Source organism: Capra hircus, chromosome 7 (genome assembly GCF_001704415.2).
Source record: "Capra hircus breed San Clemente chromosome 7, ASM170441v1, whole genome shotgun sequence".
Lineage (NCBI taxonomy): Eukaryota > Metazoa > Chordata > Mammalia > Artiodactyla > Bovidae > Capra > Capra hircus.
The window spans coordinates 70,313,446-70,325,380 of NC_030814.1; the positions used below are offsets into that span (position 1 = coordinate 70,313,446).

At 43.0% G+C, this 11,935-nt stretch overlaps 1 protein-coding gene across 1 annotated transcript; it reads right to left on the bottom strand.

Annotated features, from left to right (window-relative positions):
* LOC102183415 (olfactory receptor 2V2) lies at positions 293-1,240 on the bottom strand. Its single transcript, XM_005682826.2, has one exon. The coding sequence runs from the start codon at positions 1,238-1,240 to the stop codon at positions 293-295; it is 948 nt and encodes a 315-aa protein (XP_005682883.2).

Genomic DNA, 11,935 nt, shown 5'->3' on the forward strand with positions numbered 1-11,935 from the left:
TAGCAATCCCAGAGCCTACTTATCCACAGTACTTGAGCTTACAAAGTTCTGCACTTCATTTCAATGTATTCTCAAAAAAAAAAAAAAAATCCAAAAATATTGAGAGGAGGGAAGCTGGTGTTTTACCAGAGATAGAAAGTATTACTTTGGAGTTTAAAAGACACCTCCTGAAAAATTCGGGGTCATGAGCCTCATTAATAATATTAATGAGAAAACCAAGACTCAGATAGAAAATGTATGTAACATCACAAAGCCAAGAGTGGCAGAGTCAGGCACAAAATACCCTAACTCTTCAGTGGTGGTTGACAATCCTGCAATGGTCCAGCCCTTTTCTCAGGGCTCCCATCACCTCCCGATTTCTTAAGCTATAAATGAGGGGGTTCAGCATAGGAGTAAGGACTGTGTAGAAGACAGAGACCACCTTGTCATGGCTTGGGGCCCGGTAGCGCTTAGGTCTCAGATAGATGAACATGGCTGCCCCATAGAAGAGGAACACAGCTGTCAGGTGGGAGGAACAGGTGGCGAGAGCCTTTCTGACAGCCTGAGCAGAATGCATGTGGAGTACAGTTCTCAGGATACGAGCATAGGAGGCCACAATGATGGAGAAGGGAAGAAACAGCATGAAGACACAGCAAGCAAATATCACATTCTCAAAAATGGATGTGTCTATACAGGCCAGCTTTAACAAGGATAACATCTCACAAAAGAAGTGGTCCACCTCCCTCAAGCCACAGTACGGAAATGTCATTACTACCACCATTTGGATCAAACCATCTATTATCCCAAAGACCCACGAGCTCCCAGCAATCTGGAGACAGACCCTCTGACTCATGAGGATGGGATAGTGAAGTGGGTGGCTAATGGCCACATACCGGTCATAAGCCATGAGTCCCAGCAAGAGCCCTTCAGAGCCCACAAGGCAGACAAAAAGGCCAATTTGCATGCCACAACCCAGAAAGGAGATAGACTTCCTGCCAGACAGGAAGTTGGCCGCCATCTTAGGCACATTGGTACAAACCAACATCAGGTCCATGAGGGAGAGCTGACTAAGGAAGAAGTACATGGGTGTATGAAGTCGAGAATCCATGAAGATGAGGCAGATGAGGAGGACATTCCCACAGAGGGCTACTATGAAGACCATCATGACTGCTGAGAAAAGAACAAGGTCAGTGGAACTGTGGGAAAAGATGCCCAAGAGGACAAAGTCATGTGTGTATGATTGATTCAACCATATCTCCATGGCTCAGCTGATGTTCCTGGTCACCTGAGAACATGGACAAAAATTACTGAATTGACTGACATGTCTTTACTGGCAGAAAAGTCATAAGACCAATGGGGAAAAGAAATGATTGGTGCCCAAACTTCAAAAGAACAATGAGGTCTTAAATATAGAGGATAAACTAGTGGTTACCGGTGGAGAGAGAGAAGGGAGGAGGGGCAATATAGGCGTAGGAAAGTGAGAAGTACAAACTATAGGTATAAAATGAACTACAAGGATATATTGTGCAACATGAAAATATAGCCAATATTTTATAATAACTACAAACGGATACAATCTTTAAAAATTATAAATCACTATATTGTACATCTGTAATTTACACAATATTGTACAGCAACTATACTTCAATTAAAAAAAAAAGTGTGGTTTTCAATTGCAATGAGATTTTTAAAAAACCTCAGAATCAGGGCCTCAATAAAAGTTGGCTGAAAAAAATTCAAAGTAATACCCTCAGTTATCCTCAGTAGAAATCCAAGAGCTCTCTTGTAAAATCTTTATAATTAATGTCTTCCACATGGATTGAACCATTTACTCACAGTCTGGTAAAATTTCTAATTAATTTATTTGGAGCACCTCAAAGAAAATTGGATTTCTCTTGATTTTGGACAGGATTTTTTTTTCTAAATATGTTATATGGAAGGGAACCAGAGACATGGCCTGATTTTAGACTGACAAATTTCAAATCAAGAAATAGAAATTGTGCATATTTAAAAAGACAACACTGCCTTGATGATAATGACAATATCTGAACCCAAGGAAAATAAACTAAATGATTATAGGCAACTGAATGAAAAGTATTATAATATTCTGACCACAAATTTGTTGTCCTTATGTTCTCACCAGGATAACCTTGTCTTCGTTTTCAAAATCACTTTCAGCTTTTAGATTTCACCCTCTTCTCTCTCATCAGCCACCTTCTTTTTAAAAAATTTATTTATTTTTAACTGGAGGATAACATCAGCATGAACCAGCTATATGTATGTATATGTTTCCCTCCCTCTTGAAACTCCTTCCCACCTCCCACCCATCCCACCCCCTCTAGGTTATCAGTCACCTTCAAATACCACCTGTTGCTTTGTCCATCCAGGGCTGTACATCCAAGGCAGGCATTTTCATGGCTCTACCAGTAGCAAAGCAGTACAGAATTTTCTCTTTAAATTTGTATTAACTGTATAGTGCCATGTAGCAAATAACTCCAAATTTATAACTTGAAATTATATAGGAAAAACAATGATAATTTCACAGTTTCTGTGGGCCAGAAATGAGGGCGCAACTTAGTTGTCTCTGACATAAAAGGTTTCACATGAGGATACCCTGAAATGGTTAGCCAGGCTGCAGTCTTCTTAAGACATTTGTGGAGGAGGTTCTACTCCAAGGTCACTCATGTGGCTGTGTCAGGCCTTGCTCCCTTTTCACAGGGCTGCTTCACAGCATGGCAGTTGACTGCTTCTAGGGTGAGTGGTGCAAGAGAGAGTGAGAGCACAAGCACCCTAGATAGAAACCATAGTTTTATAACCAAATATTGGAAGTGACATCCCATGAGCTCTGCTGAATTCTTTTCCACTGAACCACCTTGGAAGCCCAGAATTCCCTATACCTAGATGAAAATTAAATTGCAGTTCTCAGCCTGTGAAACTCAGGTAAAGACCTGGGCAGAGGGCAATGATGATCATGAGGCTGAGATAGAGAAACCAGAGAATTCATCTGCCTGTCTGTCTTTCCAAATGAAAAAAAAGTCTTCACTAACTCTAAGACACCCTTCCCAAGACCCAGACCTAGCCTTAGAGCCAAACTTTCAATTCCCTACAGAATTTATGCAAAATTACAGTTCTTGCTGACAAACAAGAAACAGAAGACAACTAAGCATTAATTCTTATGTACATACCCCAGAAAGGTAATATCTTGTCTTTTTTTTTTTCATATTTCTTTAAAATGACACCTACCATCCTAATTACTCAAGCGCAAAATAACCCATGCTGGATGCCCCATGGGCTTCAGATTGAATCACTCTCCAGGTGCTGTTGATTTCCCTTTAATGGAGATGCTTGCTTTTTGGGCTCCCAGGTGGTGCTAGTGGTAAAGAACCCACCTGTCAATGCAGGACAGAAGACATGGGTTTGATCCCTGGGTGGGAAAGATCCTTTGGAGGAGGAAATGGCAACCTACTCCAGTACTCTTGCCTGAATAATCCCATGGACAGAGGAGCCACCGGATACAGTCCATGGGGTCGACTGAAGCAACTTAGCAGGCATGCTTGCTTTTTACAGCTGCCCTCCACTTTCCCCCCTTGTGTTACCACTGTATTCAGAGCATGCAATGAATCATCTGAATGTACTAGGTGTTCACTCCTAGATACCTTTCTTTGAGGAAGAGTGAATGATAATATAATTAGTATTTTCAGATATTTACAAATGACAAGTATGCTCTCTGCAAATGCACGATATTCACCTTTAGGAGACATTTATGAAGGGTATATCCGTCTACCTTACCTCATTATAAAGACAAACCAAGAAGACTTCATGGGATGTGCTCTTTGTGCAAAGACCCAGCATGATTTCCTAAACTAAGATGGACCTGCTCAGATCCATGACCAGGGAGGCAGGTTGCTAAGCTGTGTCCATAGAGGAAGCAAGCATGTGTGACTCATGTCCAAGAAGACATGCCCAGGTGTCCTTGCCAACAATAACATCCAGGAACTTAACTATAAGTTATGATATATTCACTTATTTTTCTAAAAGATAAACTGTGGCATACTAAAATTTTTAAGAGTTTATCTGAGTAAAAAATCAATTCCAATCAGGCAATGCCAAACCAGAAGTAGTTAGGAGTGCTCCATTGATAGGAATCAGTAAAAAGAATTTTATAGAGAAAAAACAGAAGAGGGAATTCCCTGGTGGCATAGTGGTTAAATATTTGCCTTCCAATTCAGGGGACACAAGTTTGATCCCTAGTTGGGGAACTAAGATCCCACCTGACATGGGGCAACTACGTCTGCATTCCACAACTGCAGAACCATGCACACCAGAGCCCATGCAGCACAACTAGAAAGCCCACATGCCACAACTACTGAGTCTGTGGGCTCCAAGCCTGTGCACCCATGTGCCACAGCTAGAGGGAAGCCCGTGGGCTGCAACGAAAAACCCCACATGCTGCAAGGGAGATTCTGCATGCAGCAACTAAAACCCAACACAGCTAAATAAATAGATATTTTTTAAAAGCAGAAGAAAAGCAAAGAAACTATTTGATTGACTACTCTTGAACATGTTTTGTGGGGTGGGGGCGGATTCTACGGGAACAAATTGCTGTTCCAACAGCCTTTAGTTGGTCTTGGCTATATTAAGCTTAACCAACAAACTGAAAAGTCATGCCCCCTCCCCTCCCCACTCCTGCCCCACAACTTCCACCCAGATTTTATAGCTGAAGTCCTGTGCTGAGGATGCTCAGCTCTACCCGCAGAGAGCAGAGACACTCAGCTACATGTACCTTCAACAAGATGCACCACCAAACACCTCTTCTTCCTGCCCCCCAATACAATACTATATAGTTGATTAATGACATTTATCTCTCTATCCTGGAGGACTCCCTTGAACTCTGATTCTCATATCAACTGTGAACTCAACATCTTTCTTCAAAGTCCAGTGGGTTCATCCTGCCTAAAGTGGTCAACCTGAGCCCTTGGTCTCCCCTGGAGAAACACTCTTCCCAGATCAGTTCACGGAAGATCTGTTCAGTTGCCTAGGAAAAACACACAGTGTATCCTTAACTCCTCTCCTCCTCTCACACACATTCCAACATCAGAAACTCCTGGCTCTTCTTCCAAAATATGCCCATGCTGGACCATTTCTCACTCCTTTCTGTTCCACCTGGACACATCATCGTCACTACTCCCCTACAGTGGAAATGGAAATGGCCCCTAACTGGACTTGCCTTCCCATTCCTTCCTTGCCCCGATTCTATTTGCCACTGGTGTCTATAGCACTGGGGTGAAGACACCTCTGTAAGAATAAAAGACAAAATGCTTGAAGAATGAAGCAAGACTTTCATATGGCTGGGCCTCTCCACTACCCAAACCTTTCATTCTTCTCTCCCTGGAATTCCCTCTGCTGAGGTTTCACTCGACTCCCTTCTGTTCCTACCGCAGAGTTTAGTTCAGTTCAGTCATGTCTGACTCTTTGCAACCCCACGGACTGCAGCATGCCAGGCTTCCCTGTCCATCACCAACTCCCGGAGCCTACTCAAACTCATGTCCATCACATCAGTGATACCATCCAACCATCTCATCATCTGTCATCACCTTCTCCTCCTCCTCCTTCAATGTTTCCCATCATCAGGGTCTTTTCCACTGAGTCAGCTCTTCACATCATGTGGCCAAAGTATTGGAGTTTCAGCTTCAGCATCAGTCCTTCCAATGAATATTCAGGACTGATTTCCTTTAGGATGGACTGGTTGAGTCTCCTTGCAGTCCAAGGGACTCTCAAGAGTCTTCTCCAACACCACAGTTCAAAAGCATCAATTCTTTGGTGCTCAGCTTTCTTTATAGTCCAACTCTCACATCTATACATGACTACTGGAAAAACCATAGCTTTGACTAGATGGACTTTTGTTGGTAAAGTAATGTCTCTGCTTTTTAATATGCTGTTTAGGTTGGTCACAGATTTCCTTCCAAGGAGCAAGTGTCTTTAAATTTCATGGCTGCAATCACCATCTGCAGTGATTTTGGAGCCCCCAAAAATAAAGTCTGTCACTGTTTCCATTGTTTCCCCATCTATTTGCCATGAAGTGATGAGACCAGATGCCATGATCTTAGTCTTCTGAATGTTGTTTTAAGCCAACTTTTTCACTCTCCTCTTTCACTTTCATCAAGAGGCTCTTTAGTTCTTTGCTTTCTGCCATAAAGGTGGCATCATCTGCATATATGAGATTAGTGACATTTCTCCCAGCAATCTTGATTCCAGCTTGCACTTCATCCAGTCCAGTATTTCACATGATGTACTCTGCATATAAGTTAAATAAGTAGGATGACAATATACAGCCTTGATATACTCCTTTTCTGATTTGGAACCAGTCTGTTGATCCATGTCCATTCGCTAGCTATTGCTTCTTGATCTACATACAGTTTTCTCAGGAGGCAGGTCAAGTGGTCTGATATTCTCATCTCTTTAAGAATTTTGCACAGTTTGTTGTGATCCACACAGTCAAAGGCTTTGGCATAGTCAATAAAGCAGAGGTCGATGTTTTTCTGCAATTCTCTTGCTTTACTGATGATCCAGTGGGTGTTGGCAATCTGATCTCTGGTTCCTCTGCCTTTTCTAAATCCAGGTTGAACATCTGGAAGTTCACAGTTCATGTACTGTTGAAGCCTGGCTTGGAAAATTTTGAGTATTAGTTTGCTAGTGTGTGAGATGAGTGCAATTGTGCAGTAGTTTGGACATTATTTGGCATTGCCTTTTTTTCAGATTGAGATGAAAACTGACCTTTTCCAGTCCTGTGGCCACTGAGGATCTCAGGAAGATGTGGTTAGCAACTGGGAGCCTGCTCACAGTTGGGTGGAATATTCTGTCTCTGGGGCTGAGACTGGAGCAGCTCCTTGCATTCTGGTTCTGGTTGTCACAAGCCTGCCTCTGCCTCCAAGTGGGGAGGGGCTGGTACGCAGCCAGCTGGCTCTCCTTTGGTATTCACTCAATCCTTGTTCTGTGAGCAGGCCAGGCTGTGCATTAGGCTGTTGGGTTAGAGCCTTTTGAGGAAAAGTTCTATTTTCTGCAGTTGCAGTTTGGTGTGCATTCTGTGTGCGTGTGTGTTTCCCCAATTATGTTGCCTTCTGAGATTCCAAAACTTCCCACAAACGCACATGTGAGAGGGTTTCCTACTGTGTGTAAACTTCTCCTCCTTCACAGCCCTCTCCCCAGGACAGGTCTCCATCCCCAACTCTTTTGTCTCTTTTTTTGTCTTTTATATTTTGTCCTACCTTCTTTCTAAGAGAATGGGCTGCCTTTCTGGGTGCCTGGTGTTCTCCGCCAGTGTTGAGAAGTAGTTTTGTGGAAGTTGCTCAGCATTCAAATGATTTTTTGATGAACTCGTGGAGGACAAAGTGGTCTCCCCATCCTATTCCTCCACTTTCTTATAGACACATTGCAGCCCATGGGGTCACTAAGAGTCGGGCACGACTGAACAACTTCATTTTCACTTTGCACTTTCATGCATTGGAGAAGGAAATGGCAACCCACTTCAGTATTCTTGCCTGGAGAATCCCAGGGACAGAGGAGCCTAGTGGGCTGCCGTCTATGGGGTCGCACAGAGTCGGACACGACTGAAGCGACTTAGCAGCAGCAGCAGCAGCACAGAGTATGTGGACACATCTTATAGACACATCCACAGAGTAAGTGGATGCAAGGCCTCCTTTTACCTCCTCACAGAAAGTTCTTTCCAGATATACTCCACCTTGTTCCCTTATATGCTCTTCACCATCTTAGCCATACCTTCTTCCACATCTATTTAGAGTTGAAATTCTTTTTTCCTTCTCTTTGTTTCCCTGCCTTATGTTTCTCATTGCATTAAACACCATCTGGCATGCTACATTTAATTCACTTGTATTTGGGACACTCTTAATTTCCCAACTAGAACCTGTATTCCCTGATGCCACTTTTGCTCACGGTGGGATCTCTGGCTCTTAGGACATTACCTGGCATATATTTTGTTCTCAGCACATATTTGTTGAATGATTAATTGTATTATGCAAAACAATTCAAGAAATTATTCTGGCATCTCGCATGCTCATTTCTTACACCATAACATTCCTTTCTCTAGATGTTTGCGTAGTGGCTTCGTTTATCTCCCTAGAAATGACATAATAAAGCAAGTCACCTTTTGGGGAAAAAATGACTCTATATCCCTTCTCCTCCCTGCCCTTTTACCTGCATCTATCTCCACTCATCTTTTGTCTCCCTGCTTTAGAAAATTCTTCAACTCATCACTGTGCCCCTCAATCCAGACAGAGAGAAACAGGAAAGAAAAAAACTAATGAGATGTTAAGTTGAAAAAAAGCGAGGAGTAGATCAAAGGATAAGATTAGAAGAAAGAAGGAGAAGAGACATAACACTGGAAGGTATATGCCTATCCCCTCATCTGCCAAAAAGAAAATAAAAACTAATAAAGACAGAAAATAGTAGAAAGAGAAACTGCTGATAAATAGAAATGCATAAATGAACAGCAATTATAATAGATATTGCAAGGAGAGAAGGAGGTAACGTGAAAAAGACCCTCACTCACCTTTAAGTGGGATCCCTGGAGGAAAACAAACTCAGCACACACTATGTGGAGTCAATTCCAGCATGAAAATTGTTTCATTCTACTTTCTTTGTTTCCACTTACTGAGTCAGAGAGGGCAGAGAGGAGCCCCCCCGCCCCCACCAAGTTCTGACCTCCTTCCTCAGCCCCCACCAACCAGCCAGGCTGTGGGTTTCCACGTCACCTGCAGACTCCCTGTGACTCTCTAGCTCAGACTGGGGCTCAGGCAGACAATAGCTTCCTCTTAACAAAAAGAGATGTGGAAAAAGTGAACTTAGTCAAGGAGACAGTGGTGGGTAGATGGCCACAGAGTCAGGATCTATGTATCTGAACTCAATTTCTGAATCCTGTCCACCTTCCATGGGCTGATGCCCAGGCTGGCTTGCAGAACTGTCTTCCACTGCCCATGAAGTATTTAACATTGAACCTGAGTGAGGAAAGTAAAGCTGTGAAGTCCCAGGAGAGCTCACATACTCCAGCCCTGGAGCAGAAGCTCCCAAGCTTGCAATTAAAACTAAACAGGGAGCTTGGGGACAGGACCAGAAGAAGGGCCAGTGGGACAGTGTGATGAAACTCAGTCATGAGAGGGGCACAGAAGGGTCAGGGTACAGGAAGTTGAACAAATTTCTTGATACTCTTTCCCCACCACAGGTATACTTCAGTGGTTCCTCAGTGACCTCCAGGATCTACATAGGGTCTCTACCTGTCCTTTACCCCACCTCTAAAGCCAGTCTGTATCTACCAGAGGCCTATGATATACATAGTACTGGGTGAGATGTTGTGCTTGATTCAAAGGTGGAAACTGAACATAACCCTGCCCTTCTGGTGGGAGGAAAAGAAAAGCACTCACCTCCGAGAGAATCAGATGATGGCATGGGAGTTGGGTTTCTTCCCAAACCCTGTAAGAAGTTTATCTAAGCTCAGTGCTCTGCAGTGTGGTCTAGTTATGCCTGTCATCCCAGTATAATCATGGATAGCACTCCCTTTCACTCTCAGGAGTGTCCCAGGTTGGATGATAAATTTTTAAAATTATATCTATTTATTTGGCTGCATTGGGCCTTAGTTGGGACACGTGGTACCTTCCTTAGAGCCTGTGGGATCTTCCACTGCAGGCCATGGGCTTCTCTCTGCCTGTGGTATGTAAGCTCTAGAGCATGTGGGCTCAGTGGCTGTCTCACAGGCTTAGTTGCCCTATGGCATCTGAAATCTTAGTTCCCTGATGAGGGATTGAACCTGTGTCCTCTGCATTGGAAGGTGGATTCTTAACCACTGGACCACCAGGGAAGTCCCTGGACAATAAATTTTATAGTAACTCTATTTTTTGCTTTATGTCCTGTAGAAATAGTTCATTTTCTGACTGGCCGATATGGTGGCAATTCACCTGTCAAATGGCTAAGTTACCCAAGTTATTTGTTTCTTTTTAAAATTTTTAAAAACTATTTCTTTTAAATCTTTATACTTTTAGGTGTCTGTGTTATAAGCTCTGACACTGGTTATTTTGGCTGTTTGTGGTTTTTCTTCTTTTTCTGTAATGCAAGTGTCTGAGTTAAGCTTTGATTGCCAAGGCATCTACTTCAAAGAGAACTATATGGAATGAACACATTGCCAGCCACACTGCCAGATAAAGAGCCAGAGCCAGGCTGCTTCTCCCCTCTGAGGTGCCTTTGTTTTAGAAATCCTGGTTGATTTCAATAATTGGTCATTTGGGCTGCTTGTTTTTTTCTCTTCCTGTGACTTATATTAACAGTCTTCTGTTTAAATTAACTAATAAACAATGAGCCCCTAAAGCCTTAAGTCCCTACTCTTTACCCCAATAAAAGCAGGACCCCAGGCCTGTGCACTCTCCCTCTTTCTCTACATCCTGCCTTGCTGTGTGTTCCCACATGTGTTGTATAAGTAGTAAAACCTCTGTTTTCTCAAAGTTTCCTGACAGTTATTGCTGAAGGACATGTTGCAGTCATAATAGGAACCACAGGCTTTGTCCACCCACAGCATCAGTTATTGATAAGATGAGACCATATTTAAAAATAAAAACTTTTTATTTTGTATCTGCAGCTCCATTGTTGCCTTGTAAATAAAGAAAGCTGAGCGCCAATTAACAATGTTATGATAGTTTCAGGTGGACAGCAAAGGGACTCAGCCATACAGATATATGTATGTGTTCTCCCTCGAACTCCCCTTCCATACAGCCTGCCACATAACGTTGAGAAGAGTTCCCTGTACTATACAATGCTGCTGCTGCTGCTAAGTCGCTTCAGTCATGTCTGACTCTGTGTGACCCCATAGACGGCAGCCCACCAGGCTCCCCCATCCCTCGGATTCTCCAGGCAAGAACACGGGAGTGGTTGCCATTTCCTTCTCCAATGCATGAAAGTGAAAAGTGAAAGTGAAGTCGTTCAGTCGTGTCCGACTCTTAGCGACCCCATGGACTGCAGCCCACCAGGCTCCTCCGTCCCTGGGATTTTCCAGGCAAGAGTATTGGAGTGGGTTGCCTTGTTAATATCCAATTTAGATGAGATCCGGTGCATTCAGGTGGTATGATCATAGACTGGTTATCCATTTTAGATACAGCAGTGTCCATCCCAAACTCCCTAACTATCCCTTCTCCCATCCTTCCTTCTGGCAACCATAAGTTCATTCTCTAAGTCTGTGAGACTTTTTCTATTTGGTAAGTAAGTTCATTTGTATCATGTCAATTTAGATTCTGCTTATAACGGATGTCGTACGATGTTTCTTCTCCTCTGTCTTCTCTGTTCTTCATACTTCACTCAGTATGACAATCTCTAGGTCCATCCATGCTGCTGCAAATTGTGTTATTTCATTCTTTTTGACAGCTGAGTAATATTCCATTGTTTATACGTACCACAACTTCTTTATCCATTCCTCTGTCGATGGATGATTAGGTTGCTTCCAAGCCTTGGATGTTGTAAACAGTGCTGCAGTAAACCCTGGGGTGTGTGTATCCTTTCAGACTGTGTTTTTCTCCAGATATATGCCTGGGAGTGGGGTTGCTGAATCATATGGTAGCTTTATTTTTAGCTTGTTAAGGAAACTCCATATTGTTTTCCAGAGTGGCTATACCAATATACATTCCCAACAACTGTGTAGGAGGGCTCCCTTCTCTCTACACTCTCCCCAGCAGTTATTGTTTGAGGATTTTTTTCTCCCCCCACCAAACTTATTTGTTGCTAATTGAAGGAAAATTGCTTCACAATATTGAGCTGGCCTCTGCCATACATCAACATGAGCCAGCCATGGGTAAACATGTGTCCCTTCTTTCTTGAACTGTCCTCCCACCTCTCACCCCTTCCCACACCTCTAGGTTATTACAGAGGCCTGTTTTGCATTCCTTGAGTCATACAGCAAATTGCC